General features: G+C 49.8%; 1 protein-coding gene across 1 annotated transcript in view; it reads right to left on the minus strand.

The window, feature by feature from the left end:
- TRAPPC9 (trafficking protein particle complex subunit 9) overlaps window positions 1-24898 on the minus strand; it is a 568317-nt gene that overhangs the window by 249150 nt on the left and 294269 nt on the right. Inside the window, exon 19 of the mRNA XM_079106933.1 lies at window positions 4069-4211. Coding sequence (XP_078963059.1) covers window positions 4069-4211 — 143 coding nt within the window. The remainder of the gene's footprint in view (window positions 1-4068; window positions 4212-24898) is intronic.

The raw sequence follows: 24898 nt of genomic DNA on the forward strand, positions 1-24898 counted from the left end.
TTTCCAGCTTGCATCTCTAAACATCTCAAAATTCCTCCCACAAAATCTAAAAGAACCCAAAAATTTCATAAGCACAGGATCAGGTTAAACACAACAATGAACCCACTCCCTGTACCAATTTCTGTTTTAGGCAGTTTTTTGTTTGTTTATTTGTTTGTTTTGTTTTGTTTTGTTTTGAAGCTGTGACCAAAAGACCTGACAAGAACAATTTTGAGGAGGAAACATTTATTTGGGGCTCATGGTTTTAGAGTTCTCAGTCCATAGACAATCAGCTCTATTCCTGGGGGACCAAGGTGAAGGAGAACATCATGGCAGAAGTGTGTGGCTGAGGAAGCAGTTGGAAACGTAGCAACAGGAAGCAGAGAGCTTCCCTCACCACGGACAAAATATAAACATCACAGGCATGTCCCAAATGACCCATCTCCTCTAGTCACACCCCACCTGCCTACTGTTAACACTCAGTTGATCCTTATAAGAGGATTAATGCACTGATTAGTTTAAGGATCTTATAACACCATCATTTCACATCTTTTGAGAGATACTTCATATCTAAACCATAACACTGGCTTTATACATTATTTTTTCACAATTTCATTGATACCCACACTTTATTTTTGTTGTTTTCTCTGAGTACATTGAGCTCTTCTTTAATACAGGAGCTATATCACTGATTTTAAACCATTCACCTTTTCTAATAAAAGAGTTTGCTAGTCTATGACTATTAGGTGAAATTGGTTAACAGAAATAACTAAGTTGCTATAGTTATCTTGGGTTTTGGTGGGTTTTTTGTTTGTTTGTTTCTTTATATTTGTCTACTCACTCTATCAAATATTGAGAGGAAAGAAATGCTGAAACATCCATCTATAATGTGCAGTTATGTATTTCTCCCCTCAGTATGTCTGTTCTATTTTGTTTTTAAATACATTTGCACTCAGGGCTGCTTTCATTATAAATTGTCTTATCTGCCTCTTTTTATACTGAAAGTGTCCTTGTTTAACGTTAATATACCCACACCAACTTTCTAAATATTATTGTTTTGTTTTGGATATTTTCTTTTTATTTTTGATACTGGGGATTGAATGCAGGTGTCCTTTACCACTGAGCTACATCCCAGCCCTTTTTATTTTTTTTATTTTGAGACAGGGTATTTCTAAGTTGCTTAGGGCCTCACTAAGTTGCTGAGGTTGGCCTTGAACTTGCAATCCTCCTGCTTCATTTTCCCAAGTTGCTGGGAATACAGGCATGCACCACCGTGCCAAACCAGCTGCATGATGGTTTTCTGCTATCTTTTAACTTTTGCACTACATGCATTTAATGTCATTTTCTTGTAAAAAGCGTATCATTGGCATTTTACTTACTCATAGAGTCTGAAATCTCTACTTCTAAATTCAATGTTTAGTCTATTTACATTTACTGCAGTTCTTGAGACGCAGGAATAAGTCTACCACATTGCTTTTGTTTCCTACTTGACTAAATGTTCCCTGTTCCATTCTTGATGCATCTTCCTCTTTGGTTGAATCAAACATTCCTACTGTTCCATCTTGTCTCTTGTAGCCTCTTGTCCACACCATGGATGGCTGCTCTGGAGAGTGCCATGTGCCTGGTACCACTGCACTCTAACTTCATACAGCATCCTGGTTACTTGCATAAAACATGAGACCTTCTATCAACCACCCATTCTTGGACTGAGGTCATGGCTCAGTGGTGGAGTGCTTGCCTAGCATGTGTGAGGCACTGGGCTCCATCCTCAGCACCACATATAAATAAATGAATAAAATAAAGGTCTATCAACATCTAAAAAATATTTTTAAAAAAACACCCATTCTTTGTGCCACATTTTTGTCACATATTTTATCTTGCATATGCTATACACTACAGACTTAAATGTTATCATTTCTTCTCTAAACAGTCAATAGTCTTTAAAAGAAATTAAGAATGAGGGGAACGAACCCTTTATATTTATTCACTTATTTACTGTTTCTTGGGTTTGTCTCTCCTTGATGTAGATTCAAATTCCTTTTGGCAAATTCTGCCTGATGTGCACCGTGTTCCCCCTACCTCCTGCCCCAGAGAGTGGCTCATACAGTTCCTGACACATTGGAGGTGGTGGCTTAAAGTGTAAGTGAACATATTCCCAGGACGATCTGGCAAATGCTTCACTGGAAGTACCAGGCAGGTACACAAAACCACCAAGAGAACAGCCCCCTCTGCCTAATCATGCTCAGAAAAATTCTACAAGAATGGTAACATACATTACCAACAGATATTTTCCAAAAGGTTAAATCCAAGAACAGTAGTTTTAGGAAAGGAGTGATTTTAGAAAAGGATGTCAGGAGTCGATGCCTTGGGCAGTGCTGGTAAGGAGCAAAGCAGCTCCTGCAGGGAGCCTGGCCACCGGGGAGAGTAGGGGTGTAAAACCTGTGCGCGTCTCAGAGGACTCTGGTTCCACACCGCACAAGTACTGTGCAAGGGCAGTCACAGGGGACATTCATACGTAAGGGACCCTGCAGAAAGAAGACTGTGGGCATGGGAGGGATGGGGATGCTTCTCAAAGCAGCAAACACAGTGGAGCACAAAGGAGGAACACAGAGGCATCTGGAGATGTTGGAGAGATTGACCCAGGGGATTTGGTGACAAACTAGATTTAGGGATGCCAGAGGAGTAGAAGTCAAACCTCAATCCCAAGAGCAGGGGACAGAAACACACGAGCCAGAAGAACAGAGCAAGGGCCACGGACCTGAGAGCAGGACCCAAGCAGTGATGACCGGCCTTTCCCAATCAGTTCAGAGCCCACCAGGAGGCAGAGTTTCCCCTCCCCTTACACTGCCTTTGGAACTGCAGGGCCATGATGTGGAAGCCAGATATCAATAGGGAGAAAAGAGTTCAGGAACAACCTGTGCCACTTCCGAGGATTATTTATGTGGGAAACGGCAGCAGGAGGTGAGGGGGCGGGAAAGAAAGGCACAGTAGGCTTGTGCTGGAGCAGACCTGATGCACAGAGGCCCAGCACACCTCACCTCGCTAGCATGGTCCTGGCCAAGTCCTCCGAGAGGCGAGCACACAAAGGCTCTACACAGAGGAGAAGGGAAGCAAGCCTGGCAGTGAAGAGGACCACTCCACGCGCTGAAAGTGTTAGATGGTGAAATGCGAAGCCACAAGGCCCAGCTACACCACTGATTCTTGCTGAAGGCTTTCTCCAACGGCCGGGAAGAAAAAGTCTGTCCCGTACACCAAAATCACACATTATTTGGGGCTTTATCACCTTAAATGGGCTTTAGTGTCAACATTAACTTGGACAGGACGCACTTCTATTTTACATGAAGGGCCTGGGGAGGGAATGGGAGCACTGCCCGTGAGGCTCTGCCCCAAAGGCCTGCCTTACTGCTGCTGGGCTACTGAGAACAAAAACGACTGCCCAACCCCCCACACACACACAAAGGAGCAAGGCAGGGGAGCCGGAGGACCTGCTGGAGCTAAGCGGTGCGGGCACCTGCTCCCCAGAGGCTGTACGTGCGGCAGCACTCTGAGTTGCAAGAGCCTCCGGTTGCTGGGCTCCACCCAGGCCTCCCAGGTCCCACTACCTCCACTGCAGCACCTAAGTTTGGAATGAGAAATTGTCACTCTCCCACCAAGAGAGGGACATCCCCAGCACCTCTTGCACTTCTAGCCTTGAAACAGACAAAGCAACCACTCCTTTCCCCTGAAGGAAGATCGGGACTGGAAAAGGCAGTCACAGAGGGAGTCGCTGAGCAAGACGGCTTCCCTGGGCAGGGACGACCTGCCGCTGCACGTGCTGGGAGCTGCCTGCAGTGCTGGACAGCTGGGACGTTGAAAGCATTCAGTTTACTGGGCACCAGAAGCCAGAGAGAGAAATGCTGGGCTCACCCAGGGGTCCCCAAGACATGTAGCTTTCTCTCAAGACCCTGTTAATAGTAGAGGTGACCCAGGTCAGAGAGGCTAATTAAGCACCCTGGCCCAACAGTGCCCAACTGATGGGCAGTCAGACTGAAATGAATCAGAGCCTGGTATTCCAAAGGCAGCACTCTCAGACTCAGGGGCAATGGCTACCTGGTTGCTGGGAGCGTACTGACTCTGGTGAAAAACACGGATGGCTCGACCTCCACATGCAGCCCCAGGGCGAGGCTCCGGTAGTACCCTTCCGCATGGCCTGGGCCTCCCGAGTACTTGAAATTCAGGACGGCTTCCAGAGTCTGAAAAGATAAAACCAATAACAAGTTAGTGCTCCCAAGTTGGCCAAGTTTCTTGCCAGGAGGCTTCACTTGCTGCAAAGAATCTAAAGAGCACCCCAGCAGGGGAAGGCATTCACACTGGACAGTTCCCACCCTGGCTGCAGCCAAGCACCCAGCACCGTCTTTCCTGTGATACCCCATCTACACAATCCTCAGCCTGGATATGCCACCAGGCAGATTCCAGGACTTACTCTGGAGTGCCATGCAGCACTTCAGAGAGGAAAACACACTGTGGTGAGCATCACCTAAATGCACAGACCAAGCAGGATGGGGAAGGGTGAGCCTCCATCATGGAGGTAGTGTGCCAGCCTGGCCCCCGGGCTCCCAGTGAGTGACAGGCACCAACAGACCCCCCCACACACACATCCTGAGCCCACCCAAGATAAAGTCGAGGGCAATGCCATTGGGAGTAACACGGTGTCGCACCGTCCCATCAGCAACAGAGCACTGCACAGAGGAGCAAGTGCTCCCCAAGGGGGCGGGAAGGGTCGGCTCAGAGGTAGTGGAGTACCAAAGGCTGGGTGGGGCCTCCCATGACGGCGAGGATCCCTCCCCAGGCATGCCATATACCAGAAGGCAGTTCCCACTCCTCCTAGGCTCTTCTCCATGAATCTTCCCTGGATACTCATACCAGGGTTGGTGGGAGGGCAGGAAAGCAGACACAGCCTCCACTGGTGGTTCAGGCAGGTAGGAGGTGGTCAGATACTGTCACCTGGTCCCCACCTGGTTCTTCTTTCCTGTGCTGAAGGAAGGGCAGCACTGGCCAAAGGCAAAGACCAGCTCAGCAAACACCATTCTCCTAGGGTAAGGCCGGAGAGGGCCAGATCCAGGACACCACACCAGCAGCACTGGAGACAGCAAGCCTCCGGGACAGGGGAGGGGCAGGACACAACTCAGGTGCAGCACCCGCCACGGCATGGGCAGGGGCAGGCGGCTGCAGTGCAAGGGACGGGGATACTGAGAAAGCACACTGTTGAGACTGGGGAGGAGCCAGGGAGCAGGAAGCCCCCCTGCCCCTGCCTGCTGCCTAGAAGCTCCTGGAGGGAAGCAGAGGCCTAGCGGGTCCAACATGGCGCTGCGTGTAGGGAGGAGGGCAGGCAGAGGCTGGGGGACATCATGGGAAAGGTGGGAGTCCTGCTCCTGGACTTTCTTCACCCTCCCACACCGGCACAAAGCAACACTAGAGGACTCTGCAGCCTGCGAGGCACCAGAGTAGCCAGAGCAAGGGGAGTCCGCAACCAGCCAGTCCTGACTGGAAGGGTGCAGCCTTCCTCCCACGTCCTGAAAGAGGTGCAGCAGACTGCGGCCCAGGGGCCAAGTCCAGTCACGGTCTGCTTCTGGATGTCTGTCAGCTAAGAATAGTTTTGCATCTTTTAAAGCTCATAAAACAAAACAGAACAAAACAAAAATAAGAACAAAGAAGGCTAGGTATCAGAGACACTATGGGCTGGAAGTCCTGCCCCTTTTCATAAGCAATTTTCAGATAATACTCCTGGAGGGAACAGAGATGAGTCTTCATGACCAGAACTAGGCAACGGTTTCCTGTCTGTGATGTCAGATGCGCGAGCAATGGGTCCAAGCTGAAAGGACAGGGCCTCCGGATCTGAGGAGCTGCAGCAGTAGGAGCAGGCCAGCCACAGGAATGGTGGCCAGGGGTCTGAGAGAGCCCGCTGCACCTCGGGCACTTCATGGGCCACTGATAACCCTGATGGAAGGTTCCAGAAGTGGTAAGAGGCCAGAAGTCAGGCACATGTGTGAGTTCAAGTTGCAAAGGTGCTGGTGGTCCTGGATGGGGTCCAGCCTGGGGCCCCAGATGGGGTCTCCCATCTTGTGCTGCAGCGCAGGAGTCCGCCCGCTCCTGCCTGCCTGGGCGGCTTGGAGCCATTTCCTGGCACCCCGACCTCTTCCCTGAGCTGCACACCTCCCTGGAAGGTTTGCTCATGCCGCAATCACTGCTCCTGGTGACCCACTGCTCTGCTACGAGGACATAGTACAGCAGCAGGCACTTCAGAACAAAGGCAGCACCCATGTGTGCGTGGCGGGTAGGTGGCACGCCAGGCAGGGACTGCAGCAGCTGCTGCAGGGGGGTGAGGAGGGGCCGGGGAAGCTGGCTGGCCACCCAGCGCTGGAAGCTCTGGGCACCTCATCTGGCCTCTCCAGCCTCAGCTTCCCAACTGTTGAGGGGACAGTCATGATACAGGTCTCTCCAGGCTCCAGTGAGGACTCAACAAGAACGCACTGGCAGACGAGGAGTCACCGTGAGGTACACTCCCTCGTTCCTCGCATCCTGACCATCTGGGGCCATGGCAACATGGCTCAGAAGAGGGAGAAGTGAGTGTTAGTGCCCTTTCTCTAACCTTTTAACATTTTTTCATGGGAAAATACACCTAACAAAATGGCCATTCTGAGTACAGGCCACTGTTGTGAGCCATCACCGCCACCCACCTCCAGCCGATCCTCACCTCCCCAGATCCAACCTGGGGACCCATCTTACACTGAGCCCCCACACACCGTCCCCTGGCCACGTCCCTACGGTCTGTCTCTGGGTTTGGTGTTGTGCCACCTCACGCAGTGGCCTCACAGACGTGTGCTCTTGTGGCTGGCTTATTTCACTTGGCAAAGTGTCCTCGAGGGTCCTGTGCATCGCGGTTTGCACCAGCTTCCCCCAGGTTAAGGCTGCGCAACATTCTGACAGGGAGACCCCATCCTCTCACCCGCTCGGCAGTCGAGGGACCCTGGAGCTCCTCCTGCCTCTGGGCTCTCGTGAGTGGTGCACTGTGAACGGGGTGTGCCAATGCCAAGACCCTGCTCCCAGTTCTCCTGGGCACACAGAGCGGCCTTCTGGGAACACGTGGTCATTCTACACCGGATCTCCCGGGCAGCCGCCACAAGGCTGTCCGCGGCAGCCACACCATCCCCCGCTCCAGTCCTCGGGCCCTCGCCAGGACTGCCTCCGCGGGTGAGTCCTTCAGGGGCTGTGAGGGCCACTTCTCTGTGGCTCTGTGGCCGTTTCCCTAATGACTGGCGGTGCGGAGCACCTCTTCGTGCTCTCTTTGGCCTTTGTGCCTCGATGAAGAAACGTCTGTTAGGTCCTCGGCCTGACATCCAAGTTTATCACTTCAGCTCACCTCCCGCCCCCTGAGGCCTCCACACCTGTGTTCACAGTGTCCTTCAAACCCGCGCCCAGAACTGCCTTGCTGACCCTCCTCCCCTAAGGTCCAGGTGAGAGCAGTCCACCTCCCTGCCCACCACGTGCTCAGTGAAACAGGCACTGTTTCATAATCAAGGATCATATTTTGGCCTCACTAAAACCCCAAATTATTTTCCCACGGCCCTGGGCCCAAAGCATGGCCCTAACTCCAACTGCTGTCTTCTTGTGAATGTGTCCTAGACCTCTGAAATCACACTCGCCATGGTTAGAAGGTGCGACTGCCACACACACCCAAGATGCCTTCCTGTGAAGACTCAGGGGCAGCCAGCTCCCTTCTGGCTGGTCAGTTCTTTCCTCCACCTCTTCACACACTTCAGGTGCCTCCTCAGCACCAGCCTCAACAAAGAGAATGGAGAAAAGTCGGCTCCTGATCTCAGGAAGCTCAGGAGAGCCGAGGGCAAGAACACTTGCAGAAACCAGCTAAAGCATGCACAAGGAACCCTTCACCCGCCTCGTGTGCGGCATCTTCCCCAAGTGCAGACCAGGAACCAGAATCTGCGAGGTGACGGGGACATGCTGTTTTTTTTTTTTTTTTTTTTTTTTTTTTTTTTGCTTCAGGAGATGAACCAAGTCACCTCCAGAGAACACTGTGGGAGAAGTCACTGGGCAGGGAGCAAGCAGAGACAAGCCGTTGCTGAATACCACCAGGTAAAGAAGGCGCAGTCTGCGTTCCTGCTTCTGGGGACTTGCTGCCCCTTCCCAGAGAGAACCAAGGAAAAGAATGACTCCGGGGAACCTGCTCTATGAAGTCAGAAGGACGAGCCTCGCAAGATGCAGCCTCACTGCCTTCCTCCTACGAGTCAAGGAAAAGCAGCGAAGGTCCCCTGGCCCGGAAAGCGGGAAGGCATCAGAAGACCGTGCAGCGGGCTGCGGCGCTGAGACAGAATGCCCAGGCTCTGCGGAGCGGCAGGAAGCAAAGCCCTGCTCCGACGTGAGACTCTCCCTCTCCAGAGTACTTTCACTCGTGCCTTGAGAGAGGGCTGTCACGAACATCAGTCGGACCAGGCTGAAAACAGATGTTCAGCCGAGGCACCCTGCAACTGGTTTTTCATGCTGAAACGGAAGGTCGTTCGACGGCTGCCTATCCTTCAGCACCTCTGAGTGCCAGGTGGCACAAGGTGACTTGCCCACTGACTACCACATCCCAACAAGCCCTAGGAAGGGTAGGCACAGCCACCCATCCAGAGGTGGCACATCCAGGGCTTGACAACAGCCGTGCCCCTGCCACAGAGGCCTCCCGCCCAGAAGAGCAGGCGCTCGGCCGCACCACCACCTGCCGCCCCCCAGGAGCTCACGTCTGGTGAAAGAAACAAACCCAGGCAGCTCTACAGAGCCAGCGGGCCTGCTGCTCACAGGTAAGTGCTGGGAGGGCACAGGGAGGAAGGAGCACACGCCTGGTGGGCAGGCGGTAGGCAGGAGGAACAAACCCGGAAGGAGGGCAGGACTGGGTAAGGCTGAAGCCGAAAACAGGTTAAACCTACTTCCTGGAAACATCATTAAGGTAATGATCCTGTCAGGCTGATCAAGAAGCCAATGACATCAGGAATGACAAGTAGCAGGACAGACCCCACGACAGAAGGCCAGGAGGGAGCCCTGCCAGCAGTTCCACACCAACAGATCCACAGCTCAGGCTCAGGGGACACACACTCCCAAAGGGCTCCGGGAGGAATGGAAGACTCACACAGCCTCACCCCGACCAAGACGCTGGGTTCACAGTGAGAAGCGCCCTCCTGAGGGGGACCTCACACTCAGATCCCGCTGGATCCCATCGAACGCGTGTCACAAAGAACACCGGTTTTATATGCACATCTTCAGAAAATAAACGGAGAAAACTGCCCCCTTATTTTTATCAGCTCCAAATATCAAAATCAGATGAAGTTTATAAGAAAAGTTTTCATGAGGACTATATCTCTCAAGAATAAAAATGTATGAATCCTTAACTGAATATTAGTGAGAAAAGCTCGGTAGTATGTAAAATGGATCACACATTGTGGCCAGTTCTTATCGCAGCAAGGCAAGGTTAGCTTAATCTTGAAACATCAATCTATGTCACTCACTATAATAAAGATTATTAATAGAGAAAAAAGGCATACGACCAATAGCTTCGGAAAAAGCAGCTGACAATATTCAAATTCCATTTATGAGTTTTTAAAAGTGCTCAACAACCTAGGCGTAGCAAGTACACCCAATCACTGAATGCATCCATGAGAAACTCACAGTAGAAACCATACTTAATGGCTGGTAACAGGCAGCTTTGCAATTAAAAATCCAGAATAAGGCAAATACATAGCTATCACTTCTATCAACATTGCATTTGAGATCCTAGTGAATTCAACATGTCAAGAAATTAAGGAGAGGCTGGGGCTGGGGCTCAATGGTATAGCATTTGCCTGGTACACATGAGGCACTGGGTTCATTTCCCAGCACCACATAAAACTACATAAACAAAGGTATTGTATCTGCAAATAAAAATATTCCTAAAAAAGAAATTAGATGTATGCATGTTGAAAAAGCAGCAACAATACTGTTCAAAGACAATGTGATCATGTCAAAAAAAAAAATTCTAAGAAACTAGTAGAACTCTTGGAAATAGCTGGGAAAAATAGGTAGCAATTCCTTGTGAACTTAAACCTATAATTAACACATGACCAATTAGCAACGTGACTCCTACCAAGAAAAATAAGAACAGATATCCACACATGCAGAAGTACATGTATGTAAATGTCCACAGAAATTTTATGCATGATAATCCCAAACCAGAAGCAACCTCAAAGTCCAGGAAGAGATGGGTGACTAGATGAACAAACTAGTCTATCCATAATATAGATTACTACTCTGCCACAAAACAGTCCAAATCACTGACACACATAGGAATGTGGAAAAATCTCCAGGTCATTCTGAGTGAGAAGCCAGACCCCAAAGAATCTACACTGCATGTTAGTCAGTTGCGAGAAAGGTCAGTCTTCAGTGACAAGAGAATATCAGAGCTGCTCGTGGCTACAAAGGAGTCAGGGTCACTTAGGGGTGACTCGAAATCCCACACCTCGATGGAGGCAGTGGTCACGTGGCACATAGATTTGCCAAAATCCATCAGACTACAGCTCATTTTAAGAATGCAAATTACACTCAGTAGAGTTGATTTTGGTTATGTACACAGTCATCTGTAGACATCAAAACAAACCCCCCCCCCCCCAGTCACAACGTAAGCTACAGTGACAGGGACTGCCCACTGGTGAGGACAAAGGTGGAGCCTGGAGGGGCTTCAGGCGTGGGCTCAGGAGCTGCAGGTTCTGCAGCCAACGTGAGTGGACTTATGACTGACTGGAGTGAAGACCGTAGGTAACCTTGCAAAAGTCACACCACCCCTCCAGCTCTCGATGTCCTCACTGGGAATCCGAGTGTTCTGCCAGACATTGCCTACGATTTTGATCAGTTCTTATGTGAACTGTTATTGCTCACCCAGTTATTAATCTAATGTTCTATGATTTCTAATATAACTATGGCTATTGCCAGAGAAAAACAATCACACGTCCCTCGCCAATTTAAAAGTATAAGCAGATCTCTAATTTTTAAACACCCTAAGTGAACCTGTCACCACAAATTTCCTTCTGCTCTATTTCTGAGAGGACATAAAATTAATAGTGGTGACGTGGTCCACTTAGCAAGTCAAACATGCAAAACCAGCAGCTGGGGCTCATCCCCACAAGAGACCAGCCCAACAGTTTACTTAAGATCAGTGAAATGTACACATGAAAGCCACACCACTACTTTCCAGTTAATCAACACTTTGGGCCAAAGTCTTTCTTCAGTGTTAAAGATGCCAAGTAGCGACAAATTAAATGGCACATCCAAGATGATGCAGGAACAGGTTTGGGCAATATCAGTCATCAAAACAGCTCCAACTCAGGAGGTCCCTGGGCCCTGGTGGCTGAGAAGGGCTAGGCCTTGCAGTTCAGAAGAGGTGTAAGTAGAGGAGGTGGGAAGGTGGGGCTTGGGTGCCAAGGACAGGAGCAGATCAGAACCCAGAGGGCCAGTCTTCACATGGAGCACTGCCTGGGCAGCAGACAGGTCAGACCCCAGACACCACAGACCTCAGCAGAGCAAGGGGCTATCATGCCTGCCACACTTGTTCTCAGGCCAGTGCCCTCTCTGACAAGGCTTTGCAGGGTCTCCAAGGAAGCCTCCCTCTCTATATCTGCTACGCAGGCATGCTGCCCCAGTTCTCACGACCCCCGTCACACTCGAGATCGTGTACTCACGTCATCTAAGCCTAAGGCGTGAAAACAGCATTGGCCGGCATGGTCCCTGCCATCTCCCTCGGTCCTCACTGTCCTCCACGCCATCACGTGCAGTAAGCACTTTCATTGTTTTCGTCAGTGTACACACACAGTGCTTATTTATGCAGGTACAAGAAAATACAAATATAAATATCTTCCTTCCCAATCATCATTCCCCAATGGTCACTTTACCAAAAAATAATGTACAATACATGTGTGTGGGCACCGTGCTGGGCACCACTCCCTTCACGTGTGCTGGAGGGTTCTGCTAATCGGTGCACAGGGGCACTCTTTGTAGAATGTCCTTTGTAGAGTGCCTGTGGACAAGGTGGTGTTCCACAGTGCGACTTGCAGTAGACTCAACAGTCCCCTACACAGTGGCTTTCTGGACGTTTGCACTATTTTGCTACTATTATATATATACAAGATACTTTCTATATACATTGATATTTCTGAAAGGTATGTTTTCCAAACGGGCATTCTGGGTCAAAACATACATGTATTTGCAATTATTTTAACAGATACTACCAAAATGCCCTTTATTCAAAGCGGAACCATTTCACATGACAGCAATGTCTGAGGACGCTCAGACATTCTCAAAACCTTGAGAGTATGTGCATACCACCAAAGTATATGTTTATCACAGCACAGCTCACAATAGACACATTGTGGAATCGCCTGGGTCCATCAACAGAGGAATGGATTTTTTAAAAATGGTGTACACACACAATAGAGCTTCATTCAGCCATAAAGAATAATGAAACAATGTCATCTTCAGGAGTCTGGGTGGTTTGGGGAGCATGATGTTAAGTGAAGTAAGCCAGACTCAGAAAGACATGCTTTTTCTCATGTGCAGAAGACAGTGGGGTAAGGGCGACTACCATGGGAGATGGGAGACTGAAAAGGTAGGGCAAGGTGACAGGGGAGGGACTAAGGGAAGGCCTGAGAAGTGAGATTGGTCAAATAATGGTACACACATGTAACAATACACTACCATGAATCTCACTATCCTGAATAATCGATATGCACCAATAAAAAACCTTGAAAGTAGGAGATGCTGCCCAACACTTGATTTTTTGACAGTCTGACAGATTTTTTAGATCTCAGCTCATTTATTTCACATTTCTTTCATTATTACGAAAGAATATGTTTTCATATGTACAGGCCATTTCCATGATTTTTTTGTGACTTGCATATTCATACCTTGACCTTCATTTACTGACCAGCCAGTTTCTCTCTTCCAGATTCCTGGGAGGGATTACACATTAAGGGGATTACACATTGCACAAAGTCACATCTGAAGATAAAGACAATTACACTACTTCTTTTCTCACACTGAGGCCTTTTAAAAGCTGTCTAAGACTGACAAATAAATGGATGAGAATAAGGTTCTAAAAATAAACCGCACTGACACATATAGTTGTTTTTTGACCAAGAGCAAGGTAAGGTCATGACCAAATCAGCCTTTTCAACAAATGACTGGGGGGCAACCAGACAGTTATGGTGGCAAATAAAGCTGGGCCTCTACCACACACAATCAAGCTATTCTGAGGTGCGTTCTACCTATAAGCCCACAGTGGGACACCTGAACCCTAGAACCGAGCTCAGGAGATGGCTTGACAACCTCAGATAGGCAGAGACCTCCCACAAGACCCAAAGGGCACTGCACACTAGGAGAAATCATGGAATCCCACGAAAAATGACTGAAGATTTACATCCAGGGAAACATTTGAAAAGTTGGAATACAAAATTTGTCCTTTCCAGACAGGTGCAGAGGCACAGACCTGTGATCTCAGTGACTCAGAGGCCAAGGCAGAAGGTTCACAAGCTTCAGGATAGTTTGGGCAACTTAGCAAAACCCTGTCTCAAAATAAAAAATAAAAAGGGCTGTGGGTGTAGCTCAGTGGCTCAGTAGCCCCAGATTCAAGGCCCAGTACCACAGGATAAAAACCATTTCACCCAGGTCTTGCAATTTACTGATGTGCAACTCTTCCTAATGTTCCCGTTCTGTGCCTTCAGGATCTACAGTGTGCCCCTTTCTTCTCCTTGCTGAATATGTCCAATGGGGTGGCGGCTTTATCACTGCTCTGTAACAGTCAGCTCTGGGCTTTGCCCATTTTCTCAACCATCTGAAGCCACACAGGACATGGCACAGAGCGAGTACTCTGCAGACGCTGCTGCAGGGTAGTGACTGGAACTGGCTGGGATCAATGTCTGTTACACAGATACCTTACTAATACACGCAGCTCCCCCACCCTCTGCTTCTGCGTCTGGCTTTATAGAACTCCCCGTCTGTCCACACTGCTACCACACGGCAAACTCCTCCTCAGTCACTAGGTGTCTGCAGACCGCTTGTACCAGCAGCTCAGGCTCCACGGGCAGGCGGGCAGTCCTAGTGACACCAGGGCACAGGGGCCTTCCCATCACGCCTAGCTGGTCACACTGCAGCACAAGGCTCAACCCAGGAGAATGCGTGCTGCGGCAGAAACGTTCAGCCTAAGAAAGACGGCATCTTCGCCGGGAACCTCGGAAGGAGGAGGGGCTGGCATCGGCACGCCTGGCACTACAATCAGGGGCCCAAGGATCTTCATCTTATAACCTAGTCACAGAGGCATCATCACCTAAAAACGTCATTTTCAGGACTTAGGAAAAAGAAGAATCTGACTCCAAGTTCAAAGCCAGGCCTGTCTGGCCCCAAAGGTCCTGCTCTTCCCGCAATCGCGCTGTGTCCTGAGCATCCCAGGGAGTGGGGCAGAATGGCACTGGGAGGAGAAGCCACCGGTGGGCACCTTAAAGAACACTGGCAGATGGAAGGGCGCAGAGGAAGAGGCTAGAGACAGCGGACTGGGGAGGGACACCAGGTGCAGCGGAAGAGGTGGCACTCTGTCCAGGGCTGACGGTGGATGCTGCAGACAGCCGGGGCTCAAGGTATCAGAGCTGACCGGGAGACTGTGCACTGAGAGGGACTGTGTGGGCAGGTCCCACTGCGGGGACTGACCAACGAGCTGCAAGCACTGAAGTGAGGAGAGGCAGGCATGTGGGCACGGTGTGAGGGACTCAGGGCTTTGACACGAGAACGTGAAACCTCAAGTACCCAAGGACTGCAGCGCAGACGGGAGGGGAAACATGGGCGGCACAGATGGAGCCCAGGTCAGGACGGCTCAGGTCCAGGGCACAGATGCAGTCTGTGGGTATGGAGGGCAGGAGCCAGACTGGGCCCTACAGCTGACCCCAGGGCCCTTCCAAAGATGACACACTGCAATGTGTTCCACAACACACAGTGACACGGCTGTTTATCTCAAGCTCTTCTGTCCTCTTGCCGTGGGCCATTCGGCAATTCGCCATGTGAGGTAACGCCTGTGTCTCCGCTTCACATCGTAAGAAGCAGAGTGAACAGCCAGCAGCAAGGCTCCGCAAGCAGACTGCCACTCAGACCCCGCTGTCATTTACCACGTGCCCCTGGGTGAGGGGTTGGATCTGCATGCAGCCTCCTTCTCTTCTGGGCTATCACGAAGATACAGCCAGCAAGTATTAGAAAGAGCTGTAGAGGAAAGCCCGGCATTTGGAAGGAGCTGTGAGCACCAGCTAGTGCTATTAAAACTAAGTCAGTACTCGACACTGAGAAAGAAAGTTACTTGGCACGAGTGAATCCCAGAATCGAGAACAAGGAGACAAATCTGATCTGTCCCTTACTCAAAACCATCACCAATCCTAGCTGCAGTCAAGACCCACACACGGCTGCCTAGCCCTCCCAGACGTACTCCCGTGCCTACTACCTTGGACCTTCACAGGTATGCACGCATGTCTGGTGCTCCTACCGTGCACGTCCTGAGAACACAGCTACTGAAGGCTATGCTGTTCCCACCCCAACGCTGGAAGAACGTCCTCACCCACCAACCCAACCAGCCAGCTCCCTGCTCTACCCAAGATACTGACCTGGCCTCTCTGGTGCCCCCTCCACACAGCTGAGAGTCTGTCTCTCCGTCTTCTGTCACCATTATATCCCACACATGTCTCTTCCTACCAGAGGAGACTTTCGTCATCAGACAGCAAGGCAAGTAAGAGCCACGTCACACAGGGCTGTGAGGACGAATGGGAACGTGGCTCACCACAAGTCTAGCACAGACCAGGACAGTCCAGGGCTGGCCTGCCTCATCTCTGTTCACTCTGCCAACAGCACTCTGTGGGCAGGGGACATGAGTCCTTCCAGCACCTAGCGTGGTGCCCGACACTCCTACAAGCCAGACCCTGAGGTGGGCTGCAGGCCAGAAGGATGGGTAGAACCAGGTGCCCCCAGAAAAGACAGTGATGGCTTCATGGGACACTAGCAGGCTACGTTTGCATGGCACAACCATGAAAAGCACACGTGCAGGACACCTCCAGGGAACAACCCCATCAGCACAGGGTGTGTGGATGGATGGACGCATGGCCTTGGTGCATTCGCAGGATGCACCATCCTTATCCAGCAATACCCATGTGCAGGCACGGCGGGGGTCACAGTAGGATCAAAGCAAACCCACTATGAAAGGAAAGAGGGAGCAGCAGAGCGGTCCTGGAGGGGCAAGGTGCATCAAGAACCACTCTCCTGCTGTCAGACCCACATGCCCAGACAGCTCCCACCTCAGGGCAGGAAAGGGTTGCTCATCCTCAGAGCACAAGCACCTGCGCTCCCTCCACAGAACCGAGTCACTGCTTCAGAATGGCCCACGTCCCAGCTGGATCTTGGCCTACCAACAGGCTACCAAGAACTGCCTCCTGAGACCTGGTGCCTGCACTTTCAGGGAGCTCAGCACACATCTGTGGGAGGAACAGGGGCATGGGCACACACCCACTTCCTGAAACTCCAGTCCAATGTGGAACGATCGCCAGGATCCCATCCAGAGATACATCTGTGGAAAGGAGACTATCTCTGGTCTCACTAGTCATCATGCCCCCAGGGCTGGCACACCTGCATTAAGTCTAATAGCATTCTGGCCCTGGAGTCTGGAAGCATGAGTGTCTGCTGGTCTAATAGGCCATGTGGCCTCCTAACCAGGGTGGAAAACATGGAGATCATTTACTTAAATGGTTGAGATGCAATTATGGCTTCACCTGAGAGATGTACGAGATCAGCAGGGCTTAATTCGCAAAGCAGGTCAGGATGTTTGAGTAAGAAGTGAGTTCTTACTTGGGGGAGCTGTGCATGTATCAGATAAAGAGTGGGAAGATTTCCCTGAATTATGCTATTTTAAAAAACATAATAAAATATATTAATTATTACCCACTTTTTATAGGTAAGAAAACTATGATCCAATGTGCCCAGGAGTTGAGTAGTTAGTGTGCCAGACACATCTACAAGCAAGCCTGTGTTCACCCATTAGCCACAGAATGCCCTCGAAGTGAGGAACTGGGGTCAGGGCATCTGGAAAAATGAAGGTTCAGTGCAGAGCACTCCGCTCCCCTCTGCTCAGCCACACCCCCACGGCCATGGCACAGGCCGGAGCGCTCGGATCGGACCTGCTCACCAAGCTGCCTCTGACTCTGGACAGCAACCTCGTGGCCATCGAAGAGGCTCACTTTGACTTTTTGTTGATTTCTTCACTGAACAACTACAAGGTCTGCAGGTTCCAATTTGACTCTATGGCAACACTCAAGGGACCAACAAGGATGAAGAGGAACTTCGTGATCAGCAGAAACCCATGTCCACCTCCCAGGAGCAAGAACCCACCAACGTCAAGCGGGGTGCTACAAAGGTTGAATATGCTGTGGGATCTACAGCTGCCTCGAGGATTCTGAGACGCCCCCAAAGGGTGGAGCCATGGGAGTCACCGTCTCTTCCCGCTCCCCTGCTGACAACCCACGTACACAAAGAGGAAGACGCACCAGAGCACGAGAACACCTTCAAGACTGAAGGCAACACCAGTCCACTTCAACTGCTGACCACCCGACCCCACCAGCCAAGAACGCCCACAACAACTACGACCTGGTGCGGCCTGGTGCGGGAACGACGACCACAGTGCACACCAACAATGCTCCTCAGAAAATGGAAGGCGGTGCTCTGACAAAGTGCAGTGTGAGGCCTGCTCAGAACACCACCCTCAAGCCCACTGACACAAGCACGGTCAGTGGTCAAGGGTGAGGTCATGCCTGACCTTGATGAGCACACACTGACAAGGCCTCTGTGTCATCGCCCCTAAGTATCTATCAGGGATGTGACCCACCCTCTGGAGGAGGCAAGTTGTGATGGCATCTGGACAGGGTAAAACAGGAGCTGCAGGACTCTCCGGAAGTGTGCTGGGCCACAAGGAGGCAGCTCTCCGGGAACCATGATGAAGGTACCCACTCACAGGTGGGAACCTAGGCTGGGGCTGGCCTTTCCTTCTGCTGCTGCCAAGGCAACTTGTAGGAAGTCTTTGCCTGTAAGTGCATCCTGCAAGGATGACCAGCCCCAGCGACAACAGCAGAGGAAAGCAAGCCCTCAGTCACTGAGTCTCCCTGACCCAGTTCCACCCCAAACACACTAGGAATTCCTGTCTCCCATGGTGCCCATCCCTGGACCTTGAAGAAGGGAGGTCAGAAGAGCCGGGGTAACCATACCCTCAGCACAGTAAGCCCAGCAGGGGAAACATGCACACACAAAGAAGAGTCTGAATAACCCTATGGAACAACGAGCGTCTGGGAGCACAAGTGGTCAACACCCCCAGCTGTCAGGGCCACTCTGCCAGCAAGCTGGACTGAGGACCCCTCCCGGCCTCCTCGTATCAAGGAGTAAACAAATTTAGCAACAAAAAGTTAGAAATAAACAGAGGACTTATTTTTCAACTGAGGAACCCAAGTTCATAGAGGAGAGAGGATGGCCCTGGACCCAGGACCAAGGCATGCGTCCACATTGGGCCCCTCCTGACCCACCAGACCCTAGGAGGTGGCAGAAGGAGCCCTTGGGTGGTCACACAACCTGAGAGGTCCTCAGCATGGCAATGAGATCTATTCCAGCTTCTTGTCAGGGGAACACATCTGACAAGCAGACTGAGAAAAACATCACAGAGCAAGCTGCAGAGAAAGACAGGGAGACAGGATGACTGGGCAGAGGTGTGTGTCCCTTACAAAAGGAAGAAAAGACGAACAACAGATGGATGTTTGAGGACAATGGGAGAAATGTGAATATGAAATGAATATCAGACAACATTATACCGATCTCAAAGTTCACGGGCAAGGTAGCTGTCGTTTAGAAAAATGTCATTGTTCTCAGAAGGCATGTGAAGATGCAGGTCAGCAGAAGACCAGGTCTGCGACTTTCACACGGGCCCCCCGAAGAGTGTGTGTGTGTGTATGTGGGAAAGAAAACATGCATACACAGAGAGAGGCTCGGGAAGGGAGAGAACTGGTATAATCACTGCATTATTCTTTTGACTTTGTGTTTGAAATAACTTGAAATAAAACATTGGGAGAAATTATCAACAAATCAAGTGCACTGGGACCTGTGACTTTAAAAAATGATCAAAAACATGTAAAGTGTGTACAGCAGCAACTTTGTTGAGCACATGCGGACTCCAAGGACAATTCCTGTTGCTGCTTCTAAAGAGATTCCTAATCCTCCCAAGAAAGACCTGCTTTTTCAATTGGTATAACTGGGGCTCAGCCAGCATTAAAAAACAACCCCAGGACAGAGTCTTCAAGAATCTTGGCTGCCTCCTGCCCTTCCTTCTCCTCTGCACCCCTCAGGAACAGCAACTCTGTGAAGCCAGAATGGACCAGGTCAGGAACGTTGTCCAGGCCAGAGGAGGGCCCACAGGGTCACAGTGTGGGGCTGCAAAGCCTCCTGCCTCATGGGCCCCAACCTGCTCCTGATTTAATTTCCTCCTGTTGATCTTTTCAGTTATTCAGTGACTCGTCCTGCCTGTGGCCTTTGCTGCTTGCTCACTCCAGCGAGCTTCCTTGTTTGAGTGCTGCGCAGCAAGGGCACCTCTGCTGCTCTGGCTGGGCCATGGGTAAACAGCTACTCCCCCAGAGCCTCTGTTCCCTTATCTCTGCAGTGGAATCAATCTAATAACTGCACCACACAATTGGTCTTTTGACTGGTGCAGCGGATCCCATCCATCCTGTCTCCTCCCCACACATGGGCTGTCCCCAAGCCCAGGATGAAAACTGACCAGAAGAGATTAGCAAGTGCTGGTCCAAGCTCTCTGCTGGGCTCCTGTCTGCAAAAACAAAGGCTGAGTCCAACACCGAGAATTTCTTCTTCTCTTCTAGGAACTGCTCTCCTATGCTTGTGAACTTCCAGGATACCCAACGCAGGCCAGTAGGACAAGAGTAAGGGAAGGACCCCTCGCAATGAGCACCTTGATGCGCGGAGCTGTTTTGTGCGGCCCTTGTGGGGTTAAGACCATCCCACAGAGAAGAATGCATTAGCTCACTCCACAAGTGAGGGAAATGAGGCTTAACAAGGACTAAGGGAACCAGTTCTCCACCCTTCATATGCATTCGAAAGATGTCACACACTCTCCAGTCCATCCTGAGGCCCAGGGGTCATCACTGTGCCCTCCAGCTGCATATTCACAGCACATCCCTCAAAGGGAAGCCCTACCCTTGAGTTGACAACAGAATCCCCTGGGGAGCCTGGTTAACAGATTGCCAGACTCCAGTGTTCCCAGCTTACAGGTTGTGTGGGGCCTGAGAGTTCACATTTCCAGGAGCTCAGGTTGCCCGGGCTGCTGGTCCAGGGACCCCACTTTGAGAACCAGTGTGCTGAGGATGAGGGGATGGGACAACTTCCCTGACAGGGAGGATGGGGAGCAGGATGGGCCCCGTGGGCTCCGCCCCCTCCCGCTCTCCAGCAGCCCTGCCCCAGGGCCAGCTTGGGCCTGGCTGTCATCTCTGCCCTGCTGGTGACTACATGGAAGCACTCAGCACCCCAGCAAGGTAGGTAAACATGCCACACCCGCATGCACCTCGCAGTTGTTCTAAACTGAGAACGCACAAGAAAGGTGTTAGTGAGGCACCCACAAGCCCTGCCACCCACACTGGAGGGTCCGCATCCATGGCCAAGCCAAGTGCCACACCCTTGACCCTGCTTCTCAGCAGGCCAGGGGAGTACCGCCTGCCACCACTGCGGGCAGAGCAAACTCAACTTCAGTGACCCCGAAACAGCACTGTACTGAGGCTCTGACTCACAGTCATCACCCTTGGGTGCTGTCCTCCAAGTCTTATAGGGCCAACAGCAAACTGGCTGGGATCTGTGTCTTCCCAGTAACTCTGCAGCCTGCCGGTAGCAGAATCCAACCACAACCACCACTCCCCATCAGCCTCCTGGCCCATCCAAGGCCAGGCCACTCCAGAGCTCCTCCAGGGCAGGACGTAGCACAGAGCCTGGCATGCTGCCCAATGGGCAGAGTTGATAAAACACTCACGGAATAAACAAATAAATGAAAGAAACAGCTTCAGCATTCATATTCAGGGCTTTCAGAGGATTACAGCTTCTAGCTTCTGGGAGCACGAGTCCCTATTATAAATGGAAGTCTTATAGTCCTGCAGATGCTACTTTTTTTTTTTTTGATGCACAGCTGCAAAAGAAAATTATCCCCTGTGTGCTAAATATGCTTTTCTAATTACACTCACCTAAGACATATTCACTCCAAAGAGTAAGAATAACTAAATAATATAACTTACAAAGGAACAATATTCTTTGTCAGCTGAAAACATGAAGCCAGAGGTAAGCTAGGATTAGGGAAGAGTCAATAAACCACCACAGGAATCATCAGTATTAAAACAAGATGCAGAACAAGGGCTTGGAGCTGTACCCCCAAAACAGGGCCAAGTTGTGACCAAGGCACATGCCTTCCTGCTTCATTTGAATCCCTGCCCATGGTCACCCTATCTCCATCACAGGTGGACAGAAAAAGGAGGAGGAGACAGAGTCCAGAGACCCAGTGTAGGCAGCACCCTGGACTCTCCAGCGGAGAGCAGGTGAACTTACCCACCCCCAGGGGTGGTAAACCCTGAATGAGAGAGGACTGCAGGCTTAGCACACCCTGCCAGCTCTGTTGGTGCCACCTGGAGAACAGCTGGCCTCCAAGCAAGTTACAGAGGCCACACAGGACTTCTGAGGACAGGCAACCAACATGCCCAACTTCGAGCATGTTCCTCAACTCATTCTTCTGCCAAAGTGCTGTTCTGAGTCAATACTCGCCTATGTAAGAAAGATGAAAAGCATTTGCTGCCAAGCCCACCCTTGAACTTCTACTGTAGTGCTGTCTGCTTTCCACAAATCAGTGTCCTTCTCAAAAGAAGGGGAGAATTTTAACAAGAAAAATGAATCTGGGGGTTCCTTTACACACAATCTGAGCAGAATCTAGCCTGGAAAAGGGGACTCATGTGATGTCTCCTCCACAGGACAGGATAGAAGCCATGAAAGCAATCTTTGATTGCTATTTCCCAATCTTCAATTGTGGTTAAAACACAATGCCATACGCAGACCCTCTGTGACCACTCTGTGCAAGGAATCAAGGGGAATGCTGAACACCAATCGCAGTGTCCTGAACAGCACAAGTCATAGGGACCACCAGATGTGGGCGAGAGAGAGACGGGTTAAGAGCTCACACAAGGGATGAGCTGAAGGGGCATTTAGAACCTTGCCGAAGCCACAAAGCAAAGGACAATTCTATTATCCCCACGTGGCCTAGCAGATGGGCAGAGCAGCTGCTCAGGACCAGAGCACTGGAACTTGGGTCCTGCGAGTTCTGTACCCTCTGTTGCTCATATTCCACCTGGATGTACCTAAACCTCCACCCACCATCAGAGGCCATAAAGATTACCAGGGCCCCTGTTTCTCCCTTGGGCATCTTAGTGGCCCATCTTCCTCTCCTGACATAGGTAAGGAGGCACAGGATGCTCCAAATGACAAGCCCCCATCAATACCTTCTGCTTAGACCTGGAAAAACAGGTCCCACCCATACAACCACATAGTAAAATGTAGTCAATGTAGCTTTTTCTTGTTGCCTTCAAACACATAAAACAAATATCAAACATAAAGCATATTCTTGAGATAGGGGATGTTTTGTTCTCCAGAGATTTATATTTAATGGCCTATGAAGGACATTTATAAAGATGCCTAGTTAGGATGGCTGCTTTCCCATGTAACAGAGATAGCATTTAGGTCCTGGCACACTTCTGGTAAACATGTGCAGCAAGCAGCTAATGGGAAAAGCACATGTCTAAACTCGTGATTGGTGACGCGGTATCAGTAATTTCCCCATGCACTCACAGAAGGAGTGGAAATGTGTTTCCAAACCAAATGCATCCGCCATGTTTCTTTCCACGCAAATCAGGGTAACTACCAGAAAAAAGAGGCAGAAGAGGGGGAGAACTGGGCATTCCCGACTTGCACTTTCTCTCTAGAACCCCAAGTTGCAACTCAGCAGTGAAGGAAGGTGGCTGGGCCAATGCTGGCAAAGCAACCAACAGTTGCAAGAGACCACACGCAGGACACAGAGCCTGGCAAGGAGCGTGCCGACCTCTGCATTCCAACTCAAAGGCTAAAAGTGCTGATTTGGAATTAACACAACCAATAAAGAACAGGCAGAACTGTCTCGTCACAGCATTCTTCAAACACACATGCACAGGGTAGCCCTTTCTATTCACTTGAAGGAAACAGGGAAAGCCTTCCCTTGAAACATGAGGAGATCCCAAGGTCAAGTCTGGGACATCAAAGCAACAATTAAATGATAGCAATGGATTCTGGCCCGTACAGTGAAGCAAACATCCACAACTCCTAACTGATATTAGTAAGAAAAGCAAAAACTGCTGAGCTCTGCAAGGGTCATTCCCAATACTGAGACCCAAGTGAGGCAGAAGAGAAGGAGGGTGCTTACCCAGTCCCAAGGCTCCTCCCATGTTGCCTGCAAAAAGAAACCCAGTAACTTCTCAGCGAAAAAAGGACAACAAATGCCACTTGGTGACTAAGGTGACCATCACCAGGAACAAGGCATGAGAAGAAGGCACACATCACTCCCATGGGAAGAAACCCTAGAAGGGTATGCATCACTCTGGGCCCTTCTAGCCCGAACTCCACAGTAAGGAAACAGCACACAATCCTAAATTGAGGGGCATTCTAAAACTACTCAGCTAGCACCTTCCAAAATGTCCAGATCATGAAACAAAGAACTGAGGAGTTGTCCCAGCACAGAGCCAGAGGATACCTGACAACAGATGCACAGTGTCCTTGCTGAGTCCCAAGCCAGCAAGTGGACAACAGTTAAGACAACTGGTGAGACTTGAGTAACGTCAGTCATTAGCTACAGGAAGTACGTCAGTGTTGACCTCCTGATCTTAATGCTTTTGCAGTGGTTACTTAAGATTGACATTTGGAGAAATTTGGTGATAGGTATGCAGAAATTGTCTGAACTAATTCTGCAGGGTTTTTTTTTTTTTTAATTAAATCTGAAATTCTTGCAAAATACAAAGTTAAAAAAATTAATATCAAGCAAGAAACAATTGTAGGAGTAGTTAATGTTTCTGGAGCACTTGTTATTCCCACTGTATAGATTAGGAAACAAAAGGCAGAGGTTAAGACCACTTAGCTGCAAAGACACACTAAAACTGAAAGTGAAAAGATGGACAAATACATTTTATGAAAATGGAAGCCAAAAAAGAGCAGGGGTAGCTATACTTATACCAGACAAAATAGACATTAAATCTGAAATTGCCATGAAACTAATAAGTTCATTATATAATGATAAAAAAGTGTCAATTTAACTATAAGAGGTGACATCAGAACACCTAAATATATAAAGCAAACATTGGCAACAATGGAGGGAGAAATAGCAATATAATAACAGTCCCACTTTCAATATTGGCTAACACCCACACCGAAAACTAATAATCAGTGGACTTGAACAATGCCTCAGACCAAATGGGCATAACATTCCACCCAATAGCAACAAAACTTACATTTTTCTCTAGTGCATACAGAACATTCTCTAGAAGAGATCACACATTAGGTCATAAACATGTCATAGCAAAATAGAAGAATGAAATCATAAGGGTCTTTTCCAATTTGGTAGAATGGAACTAGAAATCAATAGAAGGAAAAGAGAAAATTATACACGAATAACACACTCCTGAACAACTAAAGGGTCAAAGAAGAAATTAAAAAATATCTTGAGACAAACAACAATAAAACCATG

This window comes from Sciurus vulgaris, assembly GCF_902686455.1.
Source record: "Sciurus vulgaris genome assembly, chromosome: 1".
Lineage (NCBI taxonomy): Eukaryota > Metazoa > Chordata > Mammalia > Rodentia > Sciuridae > Sciurus > Sciurus vulgaris.